Source organism: Leucoraja erinacea, chromosome 3 (assembly GCF_028641065.1).
Source record: "Leucoraja erinacea ecotype New England chromosome 3, Leri_hhj_1, whole genome shotgun sequence".
In the NCBI taxonomy this organism is placed as follows: domain Eukaryota; kingdom Metazoa; phylum Chordata; class Chondrichthyes; order Rajiformes; family Rajidae; genus Leucoraja; species Leucoraja erinaceus.
Window position 1 is genome coordinate 23,911,027 of NC_073379.1, and position 27,796 is coordinate 23,938,822.

Below are 27,796 nucleotides of genomic sequence, written 5' to 3' on the forward strand. Positions count from 1 at the left end.
GTGTAAATATGCTGCTCGATGCAATTGCTCTTTGCATTTTAGTGGGGTTTGTTCCTGCTAGTTTGGTGGAGTGGGAATTACTGAGAGGGTGCTGCTTGGCTTCCCCCTTTTCAAATTATATTTTGTGCATGGGATATAGATGATGCTGGTAGTACTAAATAGCGGTCACAGTGGTGCAGCAGTAGAGTAACTGCCTTACAGTGAATGCAGCGCCGGAGACCCGGGTTCGATCCTGTCTATTGGTGCTGTCTGTATGGAGTTTGTATGTTATTCCCGTGACCTGCATGGGTTTTCTCCAAGATCTTTGGTTTCCTCCCACATTCCAAAGACGTACAGGTTTGTACGTTCATTGGCTTGGTAAATGAAAACATTGTCCCTAGTGTGTGTAGGGTAGTGTTAATGTGCGGGGATCGCTGGTCAGCGCGGACCCGGTGGGCCGAAGGGCCTCTTTCCGCGCTGTATCTCTAAACTAAACTAATTGACTGTGAACATCTTCTTGCGACATCCTAAACTATTTCACAGCCCATGACTTACTTTTGAAGTTTAGTTTAGCACCAAATTTGTGCCAACCGGAGATCCCTTACACCAACACTACCCTACACGCTGAGGACAATTTACAATTTTTACCGTAGCCAAATTAACCTCCAAACATGCATGTCTTTGGAGTGTGGGAGGAAACTGGTGCACCCAGGGAAAACTAACACGGTTACGGGGAGAAGGCACAAACTCCATACAGACAAGCACCCGTAGTCAGGATCGAACCTGGGTCTCTGGCTCTGTAAGGCAGCAACTCTATCGCTGCGCCATCATGCCGCCCCAAAGCGTAGACAGCCTATTTGTGCTCGAGAAGTTCCCTTTAAGTAGCAACTAGATAAATGTTGGGAGAGTGACACACATAAGCCCACCTGAACTAATTTTCAGCTGAAGAGAGAACACCTCTGTCAGTGCAATATCCTCCAGGATTGGATTGGGATCAGTGGTTGCTACACGGCAAGTACTGGAGTTGGCCTGGGAGCATTAAAAAATTCTAGCTCTGGCAAGAATGCTACAGAATTTAAAACAGTCTCCAGCTCTACTTAAAATGATATTTGAGAGCTCTGCCACTTGCTCTTGCTAGTCTAATAATCTGTTCATAATCTATTGGAGCAAAATTAGGCCATTCGGCCCATCAAGTCTACTCCATCATTCAATCATGGCTGACCTATCTTTCCCTCTCAACCCCATTCTCCTGCTTTCTCCCCATTACTCCTGATACCCTTACTAATTAAGAATCTGTCAATCTCCACCTCAAAAATACCCATTGACATGGCAATGAATCCCACAGATGCACCACACTTCACAGAAGATCATTGTGGTGCAGCAGGTCGAGCTGCTTCCTGGTGTAATCGTGTGGAGTTTGCACGTTCTCCCTGTGACAGCGTGGGTTTCCTCCGGGACTTATTTCATTCTACATCCCAAAGACATGTGTGTTTGCAGGTTAATTGGTCTCCAAATTGCCTCTAATGTTTAGCGAGTGGATGAGAAAGTGGAATAATAGAGAATTAGTGTGAATGGGTGATCGATGGCTGGTGTGGACGGTGGGCCAAAGGGCCTATTTCCATGCTGTGTCTCTAAACTAAGCTAAACTAAACATGGAATGCTGGAATCTTGAGCAAAACACATCGTGCTGGAGGAACTTTGTGGGTTAGGCAGCATCTGTGGAGGGAATGGACAGACAACGTTTCGGGTTAAGACCCTTATATTCAGTGTTTGAGCCAATTTGAATTCCTCAATCAGCATCGCTGAGACAGCTGGTCGTTATCTGATTAGAGTCGGAGTGATACAGTGTGGAAACAGGCCCATCAGCTCAACTTGCCCCATCTAAACTAGTCCCAACGACCTGTGTTTGACCCATATCCTTCCAAACCCATCCTATCCATGTCCCTGTCGAAATGTTTCCAAAACAATTTGTGATAGTACCTGCCTCAACTATCTCTTGTGGCAGCTCATTCCATATACCTTACACACCTAATGTGTAAAAAAATGATTGCATCGTGTTTTCTATTCATTTCTCCTGATTCTCTCCCGATTCCCACCTATAAAACCTATGGTTCTTGATTTCCCTACTATTGAGTAAAAAACCTCTACTGGTTCATCCCTCATCCTCCTGCGCGCCATGGAATAAAGTCCTATCCTGGTCTACCTCTCCCTATAGCTCAGGCCTCGAGTCCTGGCAACACTCTCTCTAGCTTAACATTGTTGTCGGACCTTGTGTTTGCCAGTTGTTGTTGTTACAGGTATAGTGTCAGGTGTACTGAGAGCCAATTAAAAGCATTGTTTTGCATGCAATCCAATCAGATCAGATAATACTATCCATAAATACAGTCAAACCAAACTCAAGTACAATAGATAGAGCAAAGGGGAAGATACAGAGCGCAGAATATAGTTCTCAGCACAGTTTCACAGACAAAGTTCAATGTCCACAATGGGTAGAGGTCAATCGGAAGTACCCTAGTTCGTGGAAGGACCGTTCAGAAGCTTGACAACAGAGGGTAAGAAGCTGTTCCTGAGAACAGCACCTGCTGAGTTCCTCCTACAGATTGTTTCTTGCTCCTGATTTCGGCATCTGCAGTCTCTCTTGTGTCCGCACTTCAATTCTATTTATTTTGGCACTGAAGCATTTTGCAATGTCCTGAGGTTGGGAAAGATGCTTTAGATGTGTAAATTCATCAATGCATTTGCAGTACTACTACACATGATGACTGTTGTGAATCGTCCCCACACACACGAACCACTGGTTAGACTGTCACTCATCTTGCTGGTGGAAGTCGGTCTTTGTTTGCAAGCTCACAGGATGAATTGATAAATAATTACTTATTGCTAAAGTGGTAGATGTTTTGTTTTCAAACACTTGAGTTGAAATATTAAGGGCTTGAAAGGTTGTTGCACAGGTATGAGGTCACCTTAAAATAGGTTTATATTATTTTTGTATGGAAAAGAATTCCATTATTTTGTTGCATCACCTCCGAAGTTACCTTAATTTGCAGAGAGAACTTGCCAACAGCTGGGAAAGCAGTCAGGCCTCTTGTGTCCCATCCTGATCAGGAGCTGATTAGTTGTGAGGGTTAGCGCCTCTAAGTCTCCGATAACTGATCATTATTTCCCGACAGTAGACATTAGCAGTAGACGGGAGACAGCTTAACATGCAACAGCAGGACTGACCTTGGTAGTACCCATGTCCACAAACCCAAGACACTTGTTGGAATATTTCAACGCATAAGGTGAACAGGAATTGAAATCGCAGAGCACTGATCTTTCCATCACCCCTTCCCTCTAACTGTGCTGGATTATAACTTCTCAATGTTATAGTCACATTGTGGAAACAAGCCCCTCAGCCCAATTTTTCCCATGCCAAACAAGTCCTATACTAGTCCCACCTGCCCTCGCTTGTCCCATAACCTTCTAAACCTATCCTGTCCATGTACCTCTCCAGATGTCTCTTAAATGTTATGATAATACCAGCCTCAACTACCTCCTTTGGCAGCTTGTCCCATACACCAACCACTCCGTGTAAAAAAGTTACCCCTCAGGTTCCTACTAAACCCCCCACCCATGCTCTCTAGTTCTTGATTCTCGTACTCTGAGCAAAAGACTCTATAAAATCTGTGCAATGAGCAGTTGGAACAGGCGCCTTCCTGGGCCATTTTGACCCGGTTACACCTTGGATTAGTTGCTGGGATCCCCATTGGATACTTAAAATAGAAAATGGATGGAAAAATTGGAATTGTATAGGCTTTCAGCAGTAGAAGGGAATGATTGAGATTGTGGGGTTGGGAATATTTTCACTGCAGTTCACTAAGCAGTTTATCCTACAATCCCAACTGCGGTACTGTATTTCCAAGGTTAGACAATTGACAATAGGTGCTGGAGTAGGCCATTCAGCACTTCGAGCGAACACCGCCATTCAATGTGATCATGACTGATCATCCCCAATCGGCACCCCGTTCCTGCCTTCTCCCCATATCCCCTGACTCCGCTATCTTTAAGAGCCCTATCTAGCTCTCTCTTGAAAGTATCCAGAGAACCGGCCTCCACCGCCCTCTGAGGCAGCAGTTGCAGCAGTTTGAAGAGGCTCTTTTTAATAAGGACCCAAGAGGTTGGTGCAGGAATAGGGCATCCAACCCTTCGAGCCTGCGCTGTCACTCGTCAAGGTCACGGCTGATATTGCCCTTTGCTATTCCACATACTCACAATTCTCTGTGAGAAAAAGTGTTTCCTCGTCTCCGTTCTAAATGGCTTATACCTTATTCTTAAACTGTGACCCCTGGTTCTGGACTCCCCCAACATCTAAAGGAAAACATTTAAAGGAAAAAATCTTCCGTGGGATGGCAAGTCTCCCATGGGATAGGATTGCCCATGTTAGCAGTCAATGATGTTGGTGGGTCACATAAATGTGGGACCAGTTTATGGCAGCAGATTCGGCACTCACGGAACAATACAACACAGGGGCACCCTTCATCGCACATTGTCCATGCTGAACATGATGCCAGGTTAAACTTAGCTCCTCTGCATGATCTAGGCCGCCACAGTGGCGCAGCGGTAGATCTGCTGCCTTACAGCGCCAGAGGCCTGGGTTCGATCCCGACTGCAGGTCCTGGTTGTAGAGTTTATACGTTCTCCCTGTGGGTTTTCTCCGGTTACTCCCCACACTCCAAAGGTGTGCAGGATTGTAGGTAAATTTGCTTCGGTAAAATTGTACATTTTCCCTAATGTGTGGATTAGTGTTAGTGTATGCGGGCTGGTTGCTGCGGACTCGGTGGGCCGAAGGCCTTGTTTCAGCGCTGTATCTCCAAAAATCTAAATCCATATAATAGAGCAGTCAGCGTCTGTGAAAATCTCTCTCTACAGTTGTAGAAATAAAAGAGCAGCAAATGATGGTTTGCAAAAGAAGAAATAAAATGCTCGAGTAATTCGGCAGGTCAGGCAGTGTCTCTGGAGAACACAGACTACATTTCGGGTCCAAAGAAGGTTCCCATCCCTAAACATCCCCAATCTGTGTTCTCCAGGGATGTTGCCTGATCCATTCAAATTATTCCAGCTCTTTGTATCTTTTTTTTCTCTCCACAGATATTGCCCAACTTGCCAGTTGTTTCCAGTGTTTCTGTTTATATTTCACATTTCCAATATGTGTACCCTTTTCTACCCCGAATGGCATTAAGTGAATCCGATGACCTTTTACAAGAACCCAGTCATTTTCTGGTTATCTTTACTGTCTCCTATATTTGGGTTTGAAACAATTACTTTAGTTTTAATTTGTCCAGCCACCATGGTAGTTCTTGCATTTGTGCTTCCAGTCTAGAACTCTGGCTGCTAACCAAACCTTCATGCCCAATTCTTTGTCAGGTTGCAAAGTACGAGAGATACTGAATGAAGCCTTTCAATGGGATAAGGGCTGCTCAGTTCCAACATGGTGCTTAGCTGAGGCTGGAGAGACTGGTTGACATATCATCCTCCCAGCTGCTACTCTTCTTATTGCTCCTCTCCTAAAAGAGTCATTCATGTTCATACATCAAAGGAGCAGAACTAGGCCATTTGGCCCATCGAGTCTATTCTGTCATTCAATCATGGCTGATCTATCATTCCCTCTCAACCCCTCTCCTGACCTCCCCATAGTCTTTGACGCCCTAATCAAAAACCTATCAATTTCCGCTTTAAAAATACCCAATGACTTGGCCTCATCGCCACAATGAATTCCAGATTCATCACCCTCTGGCTAAGGAAATTCCTCCTCTGGTCCATTCGAAATGTACCTCATTTGGGTACAGGTACAACAGTGGATTTACCACAGTTCCCATCATATATGTATTAGAAATATTTATCCATCCCTATCCAAGAGGATACTGATCTCAATTGTTTTGCATGCATCACCATCAAACCAGGAATCTTGTGGACTGCAAATCTGAGCTTGTGAATTGATTCAACTGTTTTGTGGGCATTGCAGGGATATGTAGGGAAATGTTTAAAAATGTGTTTTGCTTGTTAATAACTCAGTTGATTACTGTAACTACCTATCGAGGGTAGTTTTAAAAAATATATAAACATACATACACTGGATGCGTTTACATATTTTTATTCTCAGTAGGTTTGGTGGTAGAGCATAGACAGGTTTTTAAATCCTCATGTACTGTATTTGTTAGAATGTGGTTCCTCCACCTGTGCTGTAGAGATGGTTGCTGGTACAGCAGCGATCTGACCTCAATAAACTTTGTGGCTAAAACTGATCTGCTGTTGTTCAGAGTATTTCTTCTCATTTTCCCAACTTTTTTTTCCTACAAAGTGCTGGAATAACACTGTAGCTTAGGAAGCATCTGAGGAAGGAATGGGTTGTTGCCATCTTGGGTCTGGACCCTTCTTCGGGCTGATTGGAGTTGGGGGGGGGGTTTGATGGGTAGTTGGGAGGGGAGGACAACGTTATGAAAAGGAAACCAATGGATGTCAGAGATAAGGATCGTGTTGTGAGACAGAAGGATCGAAGAGCTGCACATTGTGAAGCCAGAGGAAGGTACGTAGAAGGAGGGGGAAGGAGATAAGTCGATTCGACTCCATAACGGTGGGGTGTTAAGAGGTCTAAAATTAGAGAATTAAATGGTCGTACCTTCTGCATTCTGACTTTTATACTTCATTACCTTGCAACTGTCCACCATTCCATTACGCTTGTAATTATCTGCTAGATCTACATACCAATAGTCTCGGAGCCCCCCCGCTACCCCCCATTATTTTGTCGCACAGCCTTTATTTAAAATATATATAAATATTTTGATTATTCAAGCTTCTAAAATAAGTTTCCCCACAATGAACATTGTGTGCCCATTCAATCAAGATCCCACAAGCTCTCCTCACAACACAATAAGCAACCAATGTGTAAGAACTCACATTGGTATCATCAGAAAATCTCAAGACCCTTTATCCAAGTCATCAAAAGGACTGCAAATAGTTGTGATCTATCATGTCCAGTGTCTACTACTAGCTAGTGATTTGTAAACCCAAAATGACTCATTTTTAAAAAGGTAGATGGACACATGGATATGCAGGGAATGGATCATGTGCAGACAGATGAGGCCAGGTCGTATGGACACTGTGGGCTGAAGGGCCTTTCCCTAAGCTGTACTTTTTTTACATTCGATATTGGGGGGAGGAGAGATGGGAAAAACAATGACTGACAGAAAAAAATGTACGAAATGGTGAGATCATGATTACTGGAAAGTTGAATTTCACAGCCAGAAGTTGGAAGAAGCGAGGCTGCAACTGTTGAAATCTCTGGTTCACACACTAACACTATCCTATATACACTGGGGACAATTTACAATTATACCAAGCCAATTAGCCTACAAACCTGTACGTCTTTGGAGTGTGGGAGGAAACCAAAGCTCCTGGAGAAAACCCACACAGGTCAAGGGAAGAACCTCCAAACTGACAGCACCCGTAGTCAGGAATGAACTTGGGTCTCTGGTGCTGTAAGGCAGCAACTCTACCGCTGCGCCACCGTGCCGCTCTCAGCATTGTCAGGAGCTTCCACTGCTGAATTGTTATAAACTAAACTCCCATTGAATTTGCACACTGAAGATCCTTCAAACGCTTAAATTAGCAATTTTCCAGTCTAATCACAAAGCAAGAAATTGTCCAGAACAATTTATAGGGGTCATCACCTTTATTTCATACTTGACCATTTAGATGTTGCCATTTCTACTTAGAAAGTCCACCATGTCATGCATCTTCTTGTTGATGACACCTCCATGAACTCCTTTCTGGCCCATCAGAATCATCAAGGCTTTGGTAGATTTCCCAATACAAATGCTCATGCCCTCATTACCCAGTGTCCTGATATCCATGGAAGGATCATTTTCCAACAGCATGTTATCCCGGATGATGGAATACTTCTTCCCACCAATGGTTATGCCGTTTTGGAGGATACACTTCCTGTCGGTGTCGATGATCACTTCAATCTCCTGGGATGTAATGCGGCCAAATACACCATCGCTTCTGCATGCCCAGATGGATTTGTTCTTGGGGGTGCATCCGACAATTGCAATGTCCGCAATAGTGCTGTCTTGTAGGACAGCCGCCACGTATGCTTTCCAGTCCAACATTGCTTCACCGCCTGTCATCAACTGAAGGAACGAGGTGCTTGGACATGGGGAAGGCTGGGAAATGAAGCACTCAACTAAAAACCTCAGCACAGGGCAAACGTTGATGTCATGCAAGCTTTTATGACATTGTCTTTACAACACAAGTGCTGAGTTGGGAGGTTTTCCACCATACCCAGAGTCACTTGGCTTTCACTTTTTACTACATTCCCTCATGTTTACACCTTCCCAAGCCTGGAAATCAGAAGAGATTCTGATAAACCCATCTACCGCTTTGGAATTCCTAGGGAGTTAGGATGGTTAGAGACAGGGAAGGTCAAGTGCATTGAGTTATAAGGATGAGAATTTTATACAGGAGGCACAGGGACAACTGTAGGTGGTCTACAACGGTGCAAGAATGAAAGAATATAATTATGCTTGGATACTTAGTCACATTCTGACGGCTTGCATGACTACTTGATGCTGGGTAGAGACGGAGCCTTATGTTATCAGGATCTTCCATATCTGTAAGTAAAGGCATAGTGAGTGACCAAGAATGTGTTATTATGGCATTCGAGAAGTAAAGGTGCTAGAAAATATGACAAAATGGGTACAATTTGATAGCAAGACTGGCCTTAAGAGATTCGGAGGAGAGGTTGCAGCTTCAAAGGAAATATTAATCCTGCCTCCTTTGTGAATGTCAGAGATTGCTGGGGAGGAAATACCCTGTCATGGATAAGCTGCAATTGGGAAGGTGCATCACTTGATTAACACGTTTCAGTTCATAAACTCAGTTACTGAGACAAAGCCGAGTTGAGCACTATACATCTGTTCGTTCACTCAGACCTAATTATTGATTGAAAGCCAAAGTCAGCCATCTGCAAAAAGAATTGTACAGAAGGTTCAGAAATCAGTGATTTTGATTGAACAGAGATGGTGTGTTTTATTATACAGATCTTGTAAATTGTTTTCATCAGCAACTTGGTCATCAGCAATAATCAACGGCATGAATCTAGTGTGCTGCTGGGTTACATTCCAGTAGCTTCAACAATTTGCACAAAAGACAATTATAGAAAAATCTGAGTGCTGAGAACCAGTGATTAATGATTATTTGGTACTTATCTCTGCTGCAGGGTTCCACCTGCACCCGACTATACGACAGGGTGGGGATAACAGGAGAGTCACAACTCATTATGGTTTAGTCCTCCCCTTGAGAGTCTGGCCAGAAGATCTTGCATATGCTTTTTTACCTAAAACACCAAAACCGTGTGAGAATGAATATTTAGCAAATAGTGTACAATACACAAAGATCACTGCTGTTCACTACTAATTTTTCATATCATCTGTCAACCATCCTTACATTGTGGGCAGATTTTTGACACTTAAGTGTCACTTATCCTCAGGATAAAAAGACGTACCATTAGAAAGGAAATGAGGAGGAATTTCTTTAGCCAGAGGGTGGTGAATCTGTGGAATTCATTGCAACTGGCGGCTGTGGAGGCCATCATTAGATATTGTTAAAGCGGAGATTGACAGGTTCTTAGTCAAGTCAAGTCAAGTTTATTTGTCACATACACATACGAGATTAGTAAGGGTGTCAAAGGTTTCGGAAAGAATGGAGGAAAATGGGGTTGAGAGGGAAAGATATAACATCCTGAAGCCGCGGTCTCCGGTAGGAAAGTGCCGATTCGGGCACTCCAAGCCTTTACTCTGCATTTTTCCCATGAGAAATAATCACCTTTTTATTCAGAGACCTTGCTGTAATTTGATCTTTAAATTATAGACAATAGACAATAGGTGCAGGAGTAGGCTATTCGGCCCTTCGAGCCAGCACCGCCATTCAATGTGATCATGGCTGATCATCCCCAATCGGTACCCCGTTCCTGCCTTCTCCCCATATCACCTGACTCCGCTATTTTTAAGAGCCCTATCTAGCTCTCTCTTGAAAGCATCCAGAGAACTTGCCTCCGCCGCCCTCTGCAGCAGCAGTTGCAGCAGTTTGAAGAGGCTCTTTTTAATAAGGACCCAAGAGGTTGGTGCAGGAATAGGGCATCCAACCCTTTGAGGCTGCGCTGTCACTCATCAAGGTCACGGCTGATATTGCCCTTCGCAGCTAATTTCCAGCACTCTCTCTGTATCCCTCAACGCTCAGGAATCTATCCGTCAAAGAACAAATTTGTCCTCATCTCAGGCGTGCACAGCCCAGCCTTTAACCAGAGATTGCGAGCACAGTCTCCTCGGTCAAGGGGAACAAGCCCTCCCTGCATCTAACATTTCACTGGACTCTTAGCAGAACAAACACACTGTTGTGAAAATAAGGAACTGCAGATGCTGGTTAATGCACAAAAGAACAAAGTGTTGGAGTGACTCAGCAAGTCAGGCAGCCTCTCTGGAGACCGTGAATTGGTGGTGTTTCGAGTCAAGACCCTGTTTGTAGCCAGGGAGATGAGAAGGGGGAAGGGCAAGACAATGTGTGGTAAGGGATAGGTAGACAAAGGTGAGGGGGGGGGGGGGGGGGGGGGGTTGGTAGGAAGATGGTTGGAACAAAGGCCAGAGATAAGAAAGGAAGGTGTGAGCCAGGTTTGAACACGTGGATTGTACAGCCAAAAGGGTAAGAGTGGGTGGGTCCAGGTGGGCACAGGGGAATGAATGGGGGAAAGGGGGGGGGGGGGGGGGGGGGGGGGGGGGGGACGAGAATCTAATATTGGAGAATTAAATGTTCATGCTGATGGGCTGTAAGCTACCCAAGCGGAATATGAGGTATTGTTCCTCCAGTTTGCATGTGACCTCACTCTGACAATTGAGGAGGCGCAGGGCAGAAAGGTCTGTATGGGAATAGGATAAAATAGTTGGCAAGCAGGAGATCTAACAGACAAAAGAGACTCATTTACCTTGTAGCCGAGTTCTTTCGTTTTTTCTGTCAGCATTTTATACTTTTCTTTATTTCGAGATAGATGTTCCTTGTCTCCAATAGTCTCCACATGTTTTAGCTTCTGGTGAGATAGGTCGAGCTGCTCCTGATAATGGTGGTGCTTCTCAATCTTCACCTCAAAGTGTTTCAGCTCCTCCTGCGGCCAGAAAGCAGAGGAGGTTAAAAGTGCTACTGTTCCAGATCCATGAGACCAAGCTGCTCTGAATGCAGCAACAGCACTAGGCAGAAAAGACAGTCCAGCTGTTTCCTCTCAGTTTCATTTCATCTGCTAACAGTCTGTAGATTTCCTCACGCAATAAGCTTACAGGTCTGAAGCAGATGCCCCAATGCAGTATAGACGGGGCCAGACTTACATGAGGGTTAAGTCCCGCGGACCCTGGCCTAAGGATGTTATGCAAGACAGAAACAAAGTGTTAATGCACACGGGTGAATTTACTTTTATTTAGACTTTCGAGATACAGTGCGGAAACAGGCCTTTCAGCCCATTGATCGCCCCATACACTAGTACTATCCTACCCAATGGAGGAAATTTAGAATTTTACCAAAGCCACTTAACCTATAAATCTGCACGTCTTTGGAGTGTGGGCGGAAACAGGAGCACCCGGAGGAAACCCATGCGGTCACAGGGAGAACGTACAAATGCCTTACAGACAGTGCCCGCAGTCAGGATCAAATCTGGAATTCTAGCGTCTTGGGGCAGCAATTCTATGGCTGTGCCACTGTGCCGCCCGGCAGTATGTGGGGGCTCCGGCGCAGAGACCAAGCATCCGCTTCGCTCTGCTCTGGACCATAGCTCTGGACCATAGCATCCACAAGAACAGCTGATTGGGTTGCGGGAACGGCCGCATGCCTAGTAGCGCACTACTACCGAGACATGCAACTCAAAAATAAGGCAGTGGGCTTAAAGAAGCTGTCTATTAAGCAAGTCTGGGAATGCCTGTATGTGGAATGCTGTGTTGCAGACAGTGCAAACCCTCTATTATGGAGGCTGGACCAAGGCTTTGGTCTCTTCTGGGAGCCCTCAGCTACCTCTTTATTTTTCCCACACATAAAAAGTGACCACATCTTGTCTTGAACTGCTGGGCTCCTCAAACACATTCGCTATCTAGCAGACTAAATGGCTAGCCGAGGAACCAAGAAAGCAATTCATAGTCACAGAGCTGTAAAGCATAGATAAAGGTCCTTCGGCCCACCGTGCCATTGCCGAGCAAATTGACATGCTGAGTTTGCTCCATTTATCCCTTTAATACCCTTCCTATCTTTATACAGTCACAGAGGCCGATTGCAGAAGATCCTTCAAAGGGATGAACCCTCGGAAAGCGCGTAGACCTGATGATATACCCGGTCGTGTTCTTAAAACCTGTGCAGACTAACTGGCTGGAGCTTTGCAGACATTTTCAACCTCTCACTTCTGAGGTCTGAGGTTCCCACCTGCTTTAAAAGGGCATCAATAATACCGGTGCCCAAAAAGAGTAAGGTGACGTGCCTCATTGACTATCGACCAGTGGCACTAACGTCTGTGGTGATAAAGTGCTTTGAGAGGTTGATTATGGCGCATATCAACTCCTACCTCAACGAGAACCTCGACCCACTGCAGTTCGCTTACCGCCAAAACAGAACAATGGTGGATGCGATCTCACTGGCTCTCCATTCCGCTCTGGACCACTTGGACAACAAAAATGTCAGGCTGTTGTTCATAGACTACAGCTCGGCGTATAATACCATCATCCCCTCCAAGCTGTTTACCAAGCTCACGGATTTTAGTCTCTGCGCATCCCTCTGCAATTGGATCCTTGACTTCCTCACCCACAGACCATTCTGTCCGTATTGGTGGAAATATGTCATCCTCGATAACAATCAGCACTGGAGCACCTCAATGCTGCGTGCTCAGCCCCCTGCTGTACTCACTCTATACTCATGACTGTACATGCCAGACATACTGCGAACTCCATCATCAAGTTCGCCGACGACACCACTGTTGTTGGACGAATCACAGATGGTGATGAGTCAGAGTATAGAAGTGAGATCGACCGATTGACCAAATGGTGCCAGCACAATAACCTGGCTCTCAACGCCAAAACCAAGGAACTGATTGTGGACTTTGGAATTTTTTATTTTTTTTTTTTTTAATTTAAACAGGGACAGTGCATATTGATGAACATTTACATGTAAATATGCAATATTATAGCCAATAGCTAATTTCCATCTTTAGTTTTGGCAGCAAAAATAAACAATTATACAAGACACACAACCAACTCAATTCACACAGACATCTATCACAGTGCGTCTCCTCCTCACTGTGATGGAAGGCAAAGTCTTGTCTCTCCCCCTGCTCTCCATCCTCTCCCGATGTTAAAGCCCCCAGCGGTTGATGGCAAGTCCTGCGGCCGCCAAGGCGATGTAAGGCCCCGCTCCGGGTCTTAATGTTGGAGCCCGGCGGACGACGGCAAGTCCCGCGGCAGTTAAAGCCGCGCTCCCACCCCACTCCCTCTCTCTCTCTCCACCCCACTCTACCCCCTTCCTTCTCTGTCCCTCTCCCTCTCTACACCCCTCCCCCTCTACTCCCCTCCCTCCACCCCTCCTCCTCCCTCTCTATCCTCCCTCTCCCCCTCCCTCTCTACCCACATCCCCCTCCCTCTTTGTCCCCCTCCATCTCTCCCCTCTGCCTCTCTACCCCCCCTCCCTCTCTCGGGATTGAAGAGGGAGGGTGAAGAGGAGGGAGTGAGTGCTGGGGGATGAGGAGAAATGAGCCGTGCCTGCAGTTGTGGGCTATATGTGAGTGGTGCAATATTGCGTTGGGGGTACAGGTGAGTTTGTGGAATCTTGCGTTGGTGGAGTAGACCCAATGTGTCTGCACTTGGTCTAGTGCTTTTTAAAAGTCATATTTGTGTCCACTTCGATAGCTTTCTCCGAGTGATAACATAACCCAGGGTTCCTCTTAAATCTTCCCATTCCAACACCAACCTATAACTTTTCCCTTCACAGACGCTGCCTAAACCACTGAATTTTTCCAGCAGGTTGTTTAGTCCTCCAGATCCCTGCATTTGCAGAACCTAGTGTAGGTTTGTTTACCTTAATGGAATCCAGCTCATCATGTGAGAAATTCGACTGTTTGGCCATATCCCACAGCTCAAGAACTCTAGGTTCAGAAAATTCTGCGTAGAAAATAAATACTATTATTCAAACAAATTTCACAATCACAAAGGAGTGTTTCATGGTTCTGGGCCTGTACTAGCTGCAGTTTGGAAGGATGAAGGAGTATCACATTGAAACCTACCGGATAATAAAAGGCATGGATAGAGTGGATGCGGAGAGGATGTTTCTAGTACAGGGAGAGCCATGGACAATAGGGCACAGCCTTACAATAAAAGGACGTATCTTTGGAATGGAGTTGAGGGAGAATTTATTTAGCCAGGTGGATCGGTGGAATTAATTGCTACTGTCAGCGGTGGAGGACCTCATTTGGTATTTTTAAAGTGGAGATTGACCGATTCTTGATTAGCAAGGTCGTCAAAGTTACTGGGAGGAGGCAGGAGAATGGGGTTGAGAGAGAAAAGTAGATCAGCCATGACTGAATGGGGGAGTACTCGATGGGCCGAATGGCCCAATTCTGCTCCTATGTATGTCTTACAAAATCTTACCACTGTCCTCATCGTAGCCTTGGTGGATCAGTTTGCGCAAACGCCCAAAACTTTCTTGGACATTGAGGTGCTTGTCCTTCAACTCTGCATGCTTGGTGTGTAGTAAATCTTCCTGGACGTGGGCTTCACCAGGGCTGATCGCGTTCTGATGTATGTCTGTGAGAAACAAGCTCACTTCACTTACAATAAAACATTCCACCCAGAGTACAAATCACTGCACATCACTATTAGTACAGGTGTCAGAGCTTATGGGGTGAAGGCAGGAGAATGGGGTTAGGAGGGAGAGATAGATCAGCCATGATTGAATGGCGGAGTACATTTAATGGGCCTAATTCTTCTCCTATCACTTGTGATATGATATTGGGTCAAATTTGCAAAGCAACTTCCAAAACAACATACTTGGATCCTATATCCCCATTATTTCTTAATACTTAATATTTTGATCATGTGTTCAACTCATTTTTTCCTTGCTCGTGGTAATCTTATTTGACTTTAAAGGACGTTATGTGGCACAACTTTGTATTTTTTAATAGGAAAAAAACTCCTTCACAATTCTGCTCATAACCCTGTGCCTATGGGTAGCATTGCATAAAAATAATCTTATCCTACTTTTTACGCTTCTCTTGCTTCAACTTGGGTCTTCTCTGTTCTGAATTTTTAATTTTAAATATCACCTCAAAACTAAGTTACAAATGAAATACCTTTCATAAAACAATCATTGCTTTTGTTATAAACGACACAGCGGGTAGTCATGCTCCTTAATTAATGTTTTTCACTGCGATACCTTCACTCCTGCTGACAGTCTCCCTCAGGATGTGATACTCCTGAATCTTGTCCTGGTGATGCAGAAACTCACGGCGCAGTTTCCGAACTTCTTCATCGCTAAATTTCCCCGATGTCGTTGCCTATCAAGAAGTCCAAGAGTTAAGGACAAAGGACATTTATTATCACATACACCAATTGGTGTAGTGAAATTTGACTTGCCATTGCAGCACACCAATAAAAATAAGACACATTAAAGAATTTAACAATAAACATAAAAACATCCCCCCACAATGGTTCCCACTGTGAGGGAAGGCAGCAAGGTCCAATCTTATCCCGTTCACCCATGGTCGGGCCTATTGAGGCCGCCACGGCAGCCCGATGCTTCAGGCCCTCTCGTCGGATGATGGAACTCTGCCGTCGGAAGAACGCTCTCAGCGGCTTGGAGTGTCTGGAGCGGCCGCTTCCTCCCCGGAGACCGCGGCTCCCGAAGTCCATGGGCCGCTCTGGTCTGAGCTCCAACAATGGCCACTCCAGTCCTGTTGGTAGGCTGCGATGAAGGGCCGAAAATACGGCTTGCAGAAAAGCCGCATCTCCGACCAGTTAGACTGAGAAAAATAGTTTCCCCCTCCCCCCCCCCACATAAAAAGACTCGAAGACCTCCAAAACAAACACTATTAAAAATAAAAAAGGGTGAAAGGACTAACAGCTGCTGGCAAGGCAGCCATGGAATTTATCTACAAAATATTAATTCTTGAAAGAATTCAGGTTGAAGCCATTGCTAGACTTAAACTATCAGCTTCTTTGTTTAAATGCATATTTCTAATTAGCCTGATCCTTCTCACCCACAGCAGCTTCTTGAGTTAGTCAGCTGCTGCACAGAAATTATAATGCACTGTGGAGGACGCAGCCCAGACCATCACACAAACCAACCTCCCTTCCATTGACTTCATCTACACTTCATGCTGCCTCGGAAAGGCCATCAGCATAATCAAAGTCCAGTGTCACCCCGGTCACTCCATCCTCTCCCCTCTCCTATCAGGCAAGAGGTACAGAAGTGTGAAAATGCACACCTCCAGATTCAGGGACTGTTCTTTCTCAGCTGTTACCAGGCAACTGAACCGTCCTATCACCTAGGCTGCTCACTTTCTCAATTCTTTAATTTGCCATCAATACTTCAAACACATATTGTTGCACTTTTATTTCAGAAAGCCTTAAATCCGTGCCAACCTTATTCCATAATTTTTCTAGTTTTGGATCATCAAATACATCATTTTCGGAATCTCCCAAATCCCTGAGGTAATTGGATTCTGAAGGCATGGTTTTCATTCGCCCATCAAGTTTGTACTTTGTGAGGATAACTGTATGGAAAAACATAATGACAGAGATTACTCATTAAACTATATTACTTTAGCTGAAGAACTGAGATGAGCTGTATAAACGGTGGCCCAGACAGTAGAATTCTTACCAAGTAAAAAGGTTACCCCCTGCTCGTTCCCCACGACGGATACACAAAACCCCTTACAGGCCGTGGCCTGTAATGGGGAAGCTGCCTAGCTGGCCCCTTTCTCGTTCACCAGAGATTGGAGAGGGTGAAGCTGGAGACGACAGCAAGGCTTACAGCCCTCGGCTATGGGAGGCGCCCCCCCCCCCGGGGCACGAAGGTGGTGGCGAGGAAAGGAAAGGTTCGCTGGGCAATCCTGAGGAAGGCAATGACTGGAAGCCCTGCAGCAGTCTGGGGCTTGTCTGGATCGGGCACTGTTCATACCACCTAGAGTGTGGACTGGTCTTTGAAAATGGCATCAAAAGCTGCCGCCTCGTGCATACGGTCGCAGTGAACTATTTCTGTACACTTTGCTAATCGGATACTGTGCTTGGGCATGGCTATACTTAACTGGACAGTATGTAAGAAAAGTATTTCTCAGTGACTTTGCACATGCGACAATAAAGCAACACTGATAGACTCATTGGTATGCCACCCCCTGAACTAAACAGTTGACTTAGAGCAAGAGGAAAGCTAGAGTGCGAGTTCAGAAATAAAAACCTTTGTCAAGGGTATTACCGTTGAAGTTACGACGGATCCTCGCTTCCTTCTCACCGTCCTCATCCAAACCATCAGCCTTCAGCTTCTTCCAGTTGAGCTCATCTTTGTCCTGGATTTTCAGGTCACTGTGCAGCTCTGCTAGCTTCACTGGGGACAGTTGGAGCTGCGGGAAGAAGCAAAGGAAACATTCAGTGTAAGTGGATCCAGGGCACCAATTAAAGATACCTGCAAATTAAGAGTCAATTATGAACACTAAGCACTGCCAAAAATGCAGCTAAGAGAAACTTCACCTAATAGAAAGATTGACAGAGAGAGGCACATAAATCTATAGGACAAGCAAGCCAAGAGCTAAGATACTGAGATATAGGTAAAGAGAACATCTTAATAAGTTCCCTATAAAATAAGGGAAGACATTCAGAACTTTTTCCTCAGGGTGTCATAGACTAGAGCTCTATGGACTAGAGGTCATAATAATAATAATAATAATAATAATAATAATAAACTTTATTAAGGACTCAAGGTCCAGAAAAGGGACAACATTAAATTAAAAAAGCATTGGATATTAAATATCATAAATATATATAAAATCATGGTATAATCACATAAAAAATCATAATTTATATTTAACAAAAACCCACAATACTCAAGTTAAAAATCCAGATTAAAAGATGATCAATGTCCTACAACGAGACAACGATACCAGTGTCTCCACAACTGGGATTCGTAGCGTGTGGTGCTAACCCTTATGTTTGTCAAGGCCACAATAAGCACATTTTTAGAGTCATTTATCCTGCAAATGAATTTATACATGTGGTGTATTAGGATAGCTTCTAAAGTACTGACTCCTGCAGCCACAAACATATTACTGGCACTACACCATCTAGGTTGCCTTAGCAGTGTTCTCATGGCATAGTTATATGCCACCTTTAGTCTCTGCATACTTGTCTTTAAATAGTTCGACCACAGGTGCGCAGTGTAGAGGGGTGTGCAGTATGCTCTAAATAGCGACATCTTCACCACATCTGCACACGCACCAAATTTACGCAAGAGGATATTTGCCTGTACATACAGCATGCATTGTTGCCTATAAATATCCTCATCATCTGTCATTTGTTCTGTCATAGACTAGAGGTCATAGTTTTAAGGCATTTGTCTTTCCATCAGGCAAAGATGAATGAGATGTACAGTGCACATTTTTAAAATGTACACAGAGGGTGGTGTGTGCCTCGAACATGCTGCTGGGGTGATGGTGAAGGCGGATACGAGTGGCATTTGAAAGGCTTTTAAATTTGCGGCGTGGCAGGGAAAGATCTGGATCATGTGCAGATAGAGGAGAATAGTTAATAGAATATTTTATCGTGGGCCGGAGGGCCTGTTGCTAGACTGCACTTTACTATGTTCTAAAACAAAACAATGGCTAACTAGCAGGTTATCAACGTAAGGCTCCAGTTAATAATAAATACCAAAAAACTTGAACACTGTTAATCTTTTAAAACGTTAACCAGGCATCAGAAAACCTTTGCAACAAAATCAAATGTTTGTCTTTATTTGTCAGCCCTCATTTCACATTCACTGTCTCTAGACTGAAGTAAGTGTGTCACAAAACAGCAGTAAAGACTCCCCACACAGTTATGAATGCCAACTGCAGTGGCCGACTTCTCACTTCCAGTGAACATGGAGATTGGGTCAGAGTTTCACTTTGAGCAAACCCACTCTATTAGACTTTGCAAGACTTGGTCACAAGTTGCTGACTATCAGGAAACCCTCAGCACAAACTAACCTCCCAGGGACAGAAAGGAGAAATACTACAAGTAGTTTAAACACATCTGGGCAGTGCATGAGTAAGCAGTTCAGAAAAATGTTTAGTTTAGTTTATTGTCACGTGTACCGAGGTACAGCAAAAAGCTTGTTTGATGCTTCCAAGTCTCCAATGGGATAGATGGTAACTCAGGACCAAACACCAAATACAAGTACATCAGTTCAGGTTGCCTTCTCCTCTCGCCCAACCACTCCTTGCCCTCCATTACCTCTTACACCCGCTCCCCTCCTCTTCCTTTAACCCCCACCCCACTCCACTTCACTCTGCCGTGCTCACCAACCCTAACCCCCCGTCCTCCCTGTAGTCTCACTCACCGTACCCATCTTCCTCTCCCCAGCCTCATTCACCCCACCCCAACTACTCCCCATCTCCTCAGCATTACCCATCCCACTTCCCCTTGTCCCCTCTCCCTGACATTTACACAAACCAACTCCCAATCCTTGTAGCCCTGATCCCCACAACCCTGGTCCCCCTCCCTTCACTCTTCCCCCAACTCTACTCAACTCACCACCTCAAACACACCCACCTCTTTTGCAAACCTCCCTCATTCTCTCTCCTCCCCTTCTCCCCTCCCCTCCTCCTCTCCTCTCCTTCCCCTTTCCCTCCTCCTCCCCCCCTCCCTTTTTGCACCCTCCATTGTCCCCTCCCCCCCCTTCTCCCTCCCCCCCACCCATCACCTCATACCCCCCCCCCCCCCCCTGCCCTGCCCTCCCCCTCCTCCATCACTCACTCACCCTCACTCACCCTCTGCGCCTTGTCCCACACCTGGCTGAGTTTGGCGACCCTGAACTCTTTCCCCGGGGTCGCCTCGTCCTCGTTCTTGAGGCGCGAGTATTTGTCGGCCGCCTGGGGCCGGACGGCCATGAAGCCGCCGAGTAGGAGCAACAGGATCATCGCTGCCGCCGCCGCCGCCGCCGCCATGGTCCCGCTCCTCCCCCCGCCCGTCACCACGGCAACCGGGGGCCTCGGCCGGAAACACGCAGGCGCAGCTCATCCCTGCGGACTACAATACCCATCGAGCTTTGCACCGCCCTTCAGCGCCACCAGCAGGTCGCGGTGCGACACTGCACCCTAACATGTCTCTCGACTCGAATGACAATGTGGAAACCAGACAGGCACAAAATGCTGGAGTAACTCAGCGGGTCAGGCAGCATCTCTGGAGAGAATGATTGGGTGACGTTTCGGGTCGAGACCCTGCTTCAGACTGAGAGTCGGAGAGAGGGAGATAAGGAAGGGTAATATGCGAAAAAGAGACATCAACAGAGATGTGGTTCAAGGAAAATATTAGCTAGGAGAAGGTGACAACCAAGCAAACAGAGATAAAATGTGGTTTACACCAAAGCTAAACACAAAATGATGGAGTAACTCAACGGAACAGGCTACTCTATCCAGTCAGTTCAGTTTAGTTTATTGTCACCTAGGTACAGTGAAAAGCTTTTATTGCGTGCTAACCAATCAACAGGAATCATACATTATTACAATCAATCCATTTGCAGTCTATATATACATGATAGGAAATAACGGTTTGTGCAAGGTAAAGCCAGCAAAGTCGGGTCAAGGAAAGTCCGAGGGTCATCAACGAGGTAGATCAGCTCGTATCCTCGCCGCGCCAGGAGTTAATGTGGTTGGTTTTGGTTGCAAGGAGTCAACGTAAGGACAGATCTGAAGGAGTTTGAGAAAATGCTGCCTGTTCCGCTGAGTTACTCCAGCATTTTGTGTTTATCTTAGGAACTGCAGCTGCTGGTTTACGCGCTGGTGCAGTTACAAGAATTATTCTTATGTAGAGTGCATGTATTGAGTATAGAAGTTGGGAGGTTGGCAGTTATATAAGACGTTGGTGAGGCCACATTTGGAGTATTGTGTTCAGTTCCTGGCACCAGAAAGATGCTGTCAAGCTGGAAAGAGTACAGAGAAGATTAACGAGGATGTTGCTAGGACCCAAGGGTCAGAGCTATAGGGATAGGTTGAGTAGGCTGGGACTCTATTCCTTGGAGCACAGGAGGATGAGGGGTAATCTTATAGAGGTGTATAAAATCATGAAATTAATTTCATGAAATAGATTGGGCTAAAGAAGGGTTTCGGCCCGAAACGTTGCCTATTTCCTTCGCTCCATAGATGCTGCTGCACACGCTGAGTTTCTCCAGCATTTTTGTGTACCTGCATATAATCTTTTGCCCAGAGCAGGTGAATTGAGGACCAGAGGTAAGATGTTTAAGGTGAAGGGGAAAATATTTAATAGGAATCTGAGGGATAACTTGAGGGGTCTCCTCCCCCCCCCCCCCCCCCCCCCCCCCCAGGCTCCTCCTCCTCCTCCTCCCCTTTCCTCCTTCCTCTCTCCTCCCCCCCCCCCCCCACCCCCATCAGTCTGAAGATGGGTTTCGGCCCGAAACGTCGCCTTTTTCCTTCGCTCCATAGATGCTGCTGCACCCGCTGCGTTTCTCCAGCATTTTTGTGTACCTTCGATCTTCCAGCATCTGCAGTTCCTTCTTGATAACTTGAGGTATCCTGTACCTGTACACTGGACGACTCGATTGTATTCATGTATTGTCTTTCCGCTGACTGGTTAGCTTGCAGCAAAAAGCTTTTCGCTGTACCTCGGTACATTTGACAATAAAGAAAACTAAACTCTCCCCCCCCCCCCCCCCCCCCCCCCCCCCCCCCCCCCCCCCCCCCACCCATCGACACAATTGTCCTTGTAAAGTGATTTGCTATAACGGGAGGTTTCTTATGAATGCAAACCAGTGCGTTATAACATAACTACATGTGCGGTACTCCAGCACTCATTTAGAACATTGAACATAGCATTGGAACAGGCCCTTTGACCCACAATGCTTATGTCTAACATGATGCATAGTTGAACTGATCACACCTGCCCGCATCCCTCTATTCCCTGCACTTCCATGTGCCTATCTAAAAGCCTCTTAAATGCCACTATGGTACCTGCGTTCACCGCCGTCCCTGGCAATGCGTTCCAAGCCCCCATCACAATAGGTGTGATGTTGAAATTTCGGTTGTGGTTGGTACAGCTTCGAAGTCACTTTCACGCTCTGAAACATAGCTGACCCACCTATCTACCTTATGGATTAAATAGTTTGCTCACTGACACGCGTTCACCAAGGCTGGTGGATCTGACGGGTGGGTGAGATTAATATATTATCACCAGCAAGCGGATCGTCCAAACTTTTGTGTTGACGAGCGTAGATTTCATTTAATTCTTGTTGCCATAGTGTTGGAACCCAGTCTAAACAGTTGTGGCGAATTGAGAATGTTGGTGTTTCGGGGCAGGTTCTAGCCAGGAAGCTCGTCGGTCAGGGACGACTTGACCCTCAGTCAATGTTAAAAGCAACCATCAGATCACAAGCCGGTCTACAGATCTCCCGGCAGCAGAAGAGAAAGTCTCCCAAAGTTCTCGGCCACGTCCAGAGGGATGGAGGCTCTCCAGTGCGACGTTGTCCCGGCTTGCTTGGTCCCAGATGCTCGGCTGTTCCGAGGAGAGGACGCCGGCTACTTGGTGTCCACCGCGTCCGAGTGCGGGGACAGGGAAGAGCTGACCCCGGGCGGGAGGAATCTCAACAAGCAAGCGGCCCGAGGCAAACCCTGGCGTAAACTCGAGGCGGCTTTCGGCGATGGAGACGGGGCGAGACTCGCCAGTGCCAAGAGCAACGTAAGACCACGCTTTCTGCAAGGCGGGATAGACCTTGTAGTCACCCAGTCACACTTTATTAGGTGACCTTGCCCCCTCCCTTACGTTCCTTTATAGATATAATACTGTCTTTGACGCTTGCATGATTGCAAAGTATCTTCTCAACTGGGCCAGAGAGCATTGGATGCAGATTAATGCAAAGCCAAGCTTGCTGTCCATGCTACCAGATCATGCCCTAACATAGAGCCATAAAGTCATACATCGTGGAAACAGACCAATCGAACCGATTTACCCACACCCATCAACATGCCCAAACTACACTAGTCCAATACTAGTCTCACATCTTGTTGCCTTTCACAATTTTTTGCACCCTTTTACTCTCTATGGAGCAAAATGTTGTCGAATGGCAAAAGCCAATTCAATATTCAGGAGGGATAGACAGAAAGGAAAAGGAGGTGGGTAGCGTTGCTGGTTAGAGAGGAGATTAACGCAATAGAAAGGAAGGGCATTAGCTTGGAGGATGTGGAATCGATATGGGTAGAGCTGCGAAACACTAAGGGGCAGAAAACTCTAGTGGGAGTTGTGTACAGGCCACCTAACAGTAGTAGTGGAGTTGGGGATGGTATCAAACAGGAAATTAGAAATGCATGCAACAAAGGTAAAACAGTTATAATGGGTGACTTCAATCTACATATAGATTGGGTGAATCAAATTGGCAGGGGTGCTGAGGAAGAGAATTTCTTGGAATGTATGCGGGATAGTTTTCTAAACCAACATGTAGATGAACCAACGAGAGAGCAGGCTATTCTAGACTGGGTATTGAGTAATGAGGAAGGGTTAGTTAGCAGTCTTGTTGCGCATTGCCCCTAGGGCAAGAGTTACCATAATATGGTTAATTTCTTCATTAGGATGGAGAGTGACATCATTAATTCAGAAACAAGGGTTCCGAACTTAAAGAAAGGTAACTTTGAGGGTATGAGATGTGAATTGGCCAAGATAGACTGGCAATTGATTCTTAAAGGGTTGACGGTGGATATGCAATGGAAGGCATTTAAAGACTGCATGGATGAACTACAACAACTGTTCATCCCAGTTTGGCAAAAGAATAAATTAGGGAGGTAGTGCATCCGTGGATAACAAGGGAAATCAGGGATAGTATCGAAACAAAAGATGAAGCATACAAATTAGCCAGAAAAAGCAGCCTACCAAAGGACTGGGAGTCCAGCAGAGGAGGACAAAGGGCAAAATTAGGAAGGGGAAAATAAATTATGAACGAAAACTGGCAGGGAATATAAAAACTGACTCCAAAAGGTTTTATAGATATGTGAAGAGAAAAAGATTAGTTAAAACAAATGTAGGTCCCTTGTAATCAGAAACAGGTGAATTGATCATGGGGAACAAGGACGTGGCAGACCAATTGAACCAACTACTTTGGTTCTGCCTTCATTAAGGAAGACTTAAATAATCTGCCGGAAATAGCAGGGGACCGGGGGGTCAAATGAGGTGGAGGAACTGAGTGAAATCCAGGTTATCCGGGAAGTGGTGTTAGGTAAATTGAATGGATTAAATGCCGATAAATCCCCAGGGCCAGATAGGCTGCATCCCAGAGTACTTAAGGAAGTAGCCCCAGAAATAGTGGATGCATTAGTGATAATTTTTCAAAACTCTTGAGATTCTGGGGTAGTTCCTGAGGATTGGAGGGTAGCTAATGTAACCCCACTTTTTAAAAAGGGAGGGAGAGAGAAAATGGGGAATTACAGACCAGTTAGTCCAACATTGGTAGTGGGGAAACTGCTAGAGTTAGTTATTAAAGATGGGATAGCAGCACATTTGGAAAGTGGTGAAATCATTGGACAAAGTCAGCATGGATTTATGAAAGGTAAATCATGTCTGACGAATCTTATAGAATTTTTCGAGGATGTAACTAGTAGGGTGGATAAGGGAGAACCAGTGGATGTGTTATATCTGGACTTTCAGAAGACTTTCGACAAGGTCCCACATAAGAGATTAGTATACAAACTTAAAGCACACTTAAAGCACACATGGTGGCCGATTGGGAAAGGGGGAGATGCAGCGAGACCTGGGTGTCATGGTACACCAGTCATTGAAGGTAGGCATGCAGGTGCAGCAGGCAGTAAAGAAAGCGAATGGTATGTTGGCTTTCATAGCAAGAGGATTTGAGTATAGGAGCAGGGAGGTTCTACTGCAGTTGTACAGGGTCTTGGTGAGACCACACCTGGAGTATTGCATGCAGTTTTGGTCTCCAAATCTGAGGAAGGACATTATTGCCATAGAGGGAGTGCAGAGAAGGTTCACCAGACTGATTCCTGGGATGTCAGGACTGTCTTATGAAGAAAGACTGGATAGACTTGGTTTATACTCTCTAGAATTTAGGAGATTGAGAGGGGATCTTATAGAAACTTACAAAATTCTTAAGGGGTTGGACAGGCTAGAAGCAGGAAGATTGTTCCCGATGTTGGGGAATTCCAGGACCAGGGGTCACAGCTTAAGTTTAAGGGGGAAATCCTTTAAAAACCGAGATGAGGAGAACTTTTTTCACACAGAGAGTGGTGAATCTCTGGAACTCTCTGCCACAGAGGGTAGTTGAGGCCAGTTCATTGGCTATATTTAAGAGGGAGTTAGATGTGGCCCTTGTGGCCAAGGGGATCAGAGGGTATGGAGAGAAGGCAGGTACGGGATACTGAGTTGGATGATCAGCCATGATCATATTGAATGGCGGTGCAGGCTCGAAGGGCCGAATGGCCTACTCCTGCACCTAATTTCTATGTTTCTATGTATTGGGGGTTCAGTATTGATGTGGATAGAGAACTGGCTGGCAAACAGGAAGCAAAGAGTAGGAGTAAACGGGTCCTTTTCACAATGGCAGGCAGTGGGGTACCGCAAGGCCAGCATGCAAAATAAAGCTTTTCACGGTACTTCTTTATATGTGACAATAGTAGAGCTAATGATGGGCCGAAGGGCCTGTTCCTCTGCTTTATTATTCCATGACTCGTTGTAGTCAATGAATGTGCAGCTGGTAGAGCTACTGCCTCACAGCATCAGAGACGAGGTTCGATCCAGACCTCGTGTGCTGTCGGTGTGGAGTTACACATGGAGCAGAATTATGCCATTCAGCCCACCTTGCACACCAGGGTGAGTGCATAACACACCTAGCACACCAGGATGAGTACATTGAAATACCTTGCACACCAGGATGAACGTATCGTCACACCTAACCCACCACCGTGAGTGTGTCGATACAGCTCACGCAACACAGTGACTGTATCAACATGCCTTGCGCACTAGGGTGAGCACATGGACACACATTGTACACCACGGTGAGGGTATTGACACACCTTGCACACCAGGGTGAGTGTATTAGCACACTGCACTCCCAGGGTCCAGTGCATTAACACATTTAGTACAGCAAGGTGTGCCGACACAGCTTGCACTGCGAGGGTGAGCGTAATCACACCTTGCACACCCAGAATGAGTGCAACCACACACCTTGCACACAGGGTCCAGTGTACCGACATGCCTGGCACACTCAGTCCAGTGTATTGATACAGCATGCACTCTTAGGGTCCAGTGTACTGGCACATCTTGCACACTCATGAGGAAGGGTCTTGATCCAATACATCACACATTCCTTCCCTCTAGAGATGCTGCCTGTCCCGCTGAGTTACTCCAGCATTTTGTGTCTATGACCAGTACAGCGACCATCCTATTTGCCGTCCTTTGGGCTGACAAAGTAGCCGCAGCCCCCCTTCACTGACTGCCTCCTTCCTGAGAGGAATAGATCGGGCAGATGCACAGTGTAGGGGAATCAAGGACCAGAGGACACAGGTTCATGGTGAACGTTAAAAGATTTAATAGGAATCTGAGGGGTAACTTTTTCACACAAAGGGTGGTGGGTGTATGGAACAAGCTGCCTGATGAGATAGTTGAGGCTGGGACTATCCCAACGTTTAAGAAACAATCAGACAGGTACATGGATAGGGATATGGACTAAGTGCAGGCAGGTGGGACTTGTGTAGCCTGGACATTTTGGACGGTATGGGCTAGTCAGGCCGAAGGGCCTGTTTCCACACTGTATCACTCTATGACCCCTCCTCCTCCTCCTCCCCCTCCCCGTCTTGTCATCCACCAGGCTCTCCCCTCGAAGTCTTCCCCCAAGAGGCCAGAGAAGGGCAAGAGCAGGAAGAAGGTGGTGCCGGCCCGCAGGAAGTATCACCGGCGGGCTCCCAAGCAGCGGTGGAACAGCGGAGGTTGGGCCGTGGAGGAGGACGGGGACAGCCAGTGCTTCCCCCACCGCCGCCCCAACGCCTCCAAGTTCAGCAAGGTCGGCCCCAACTCCTGCGTCTTCCTGCCCGTTCCCGAGGACATCTTCATCGAGGACATGCTGTCGGACGTCCCACACTATCGCAGCAACTCCCAGCTCAAGTCCGGGGAGTTCTGGTGTAGTGTCGCTGCCGACATCCCTCCATACAGGGGCGCTGGCAGAACCTGGAGACAGAAAGATAATTTTAAAGAAAAGATACAGGGAACTCTCAAATAATTAATTGTCCCCCCATATCAAATATCTATTAATAAAATAATATTATTAAACCTCTTCCAATTTGCAAAAAAAGCATTAATTTTGTAACTAATGGTTTAGTTTTTAGTTTAGTTTAGTTTATTGTCACGTGTACCGAGGTACAGTAAAAAAAGGGTCCCGTCTGCAGAAGGGTCTCGACACGAAATGTCACCTATTCCTTTTCTCCAGAGATGCTGCCTGACCCACTGGGTTACTCCAGCATTTTATGTATGTTTACAGAGAAAATCTTCTTTTGCGTGCTATCCAGCCAGTGCAA

At 46.0% G+C, this 27,796-nt stretch overlaps 3 protein-coding genes across 3 annotated transcripts; 1 reads left to right on the forward strand and 2 right to left on the reverse strand.

The window, feature by feature from the left end:
* Positions 1-7,668: 7,668 nt before the first annotated feature.
* Positions 7,669-8,144, reverse strand: LOC129695393 (profilin-3-like). Its single transcript, XM_055632301.1, has one exon. The coding sequence runs from the start codon at positions 8,142-8,144 to the stop codon at positions 7,707-7,709; it is 438 nt and encodes a 145-aa protein (XP_055488276.1). The 3' UTR covers positions 7,669-7,706.
* lrpap1 (low density lipoprotein receptor-related protein associated protein 1) lies at positions 7,669-20,249 on the reverse strand. The gene is made up of 8 exons (XM_055632300.1): positions 20,045-20,249; positions 17,500-17,644; positions 16,668-16,798; positions 15,460-15,580; positions 14,676-14,831; positions 14,107-14,189; positions 10,994-11,170; positions 7,669-9,352 (listed from the first exon to the last, which is right to left on the reverse strand). Exons 1-8 carry the CDS (start codon positions 20,219-20,221, stop codon positions 9,284-9,286), a joined length of 1,059 nt encoding a protein of 352 aa, XP_055488275.1. The 5' UTR covers positions 20,222-20,249; the 3' UTR covers positions 7,669-9,283.
* Positions 20,250-22,208: 1,959 nt separating this feature from the next.
* On the forward strand, positions 22,209-27,557 carry LOC129693877 (uncharacterized). The gene is made up of 2 exons (XM_055630623.1): positions 22,209-22,964; positions 27,094-27,557. The coding sequence occupies exons 1-2, from the start codon at positions 22,728-22,730 to the stop codon at positions 27,499-27,501; spliced, it is 645 nt and encodes a 214-aa protein (XP_055486598.1). The 5' UTR covers positions 22,209-22,727; the 3' UTR covers positions 27,502-27,557.
* The last annotated feature ends 239 nt before the right edge of the window (positions 27,558-27,796 follow it).

Coding starts and splice junctions, on each gene's coding strand:
- LOC129695393 (XM_055632301.1), bottom strand. CDS start 8,144: ATGACAGGCGGTGAAGCAATGTTGGACTGGAAAGCATACGTGGCGGCT.
- lrpap1 (XM_055632300.1), bottom strand. CDS start 20,221: ATGGCGGCGGCGGCGGCGGCGGCAGCGATGATCCTGTTGCTCCTACTC. Junction 16,799..17,499: donor GATCCGTCGTAACTTCAACG/GTAATACCCTTG, acceptor TTTTCCATACAG/TTATCCTCACAAAGTACAAA. Junction 15,581..16,667: donor TAGAAAAATTATGGAATAAG/GTTGGCACGGAT, acceptor ACTTCTTGATAG/GCAACGACATCGGGGAAATT.
- LOC129693877 (XM_055630623.1), top strand. CDS start 22,728: ATGGAGGCTCTCCAGTGCGACGTTGTCCCGGCTTGCTTGGTCCCAGAT. Junction 22,965..27,093: donor TCGCCAGTGCCAAGAGCAAC/GTAAGACCACGC, acceptor GTCATCCACCAG/GCTCTCCCCTCGAAGTCTTC.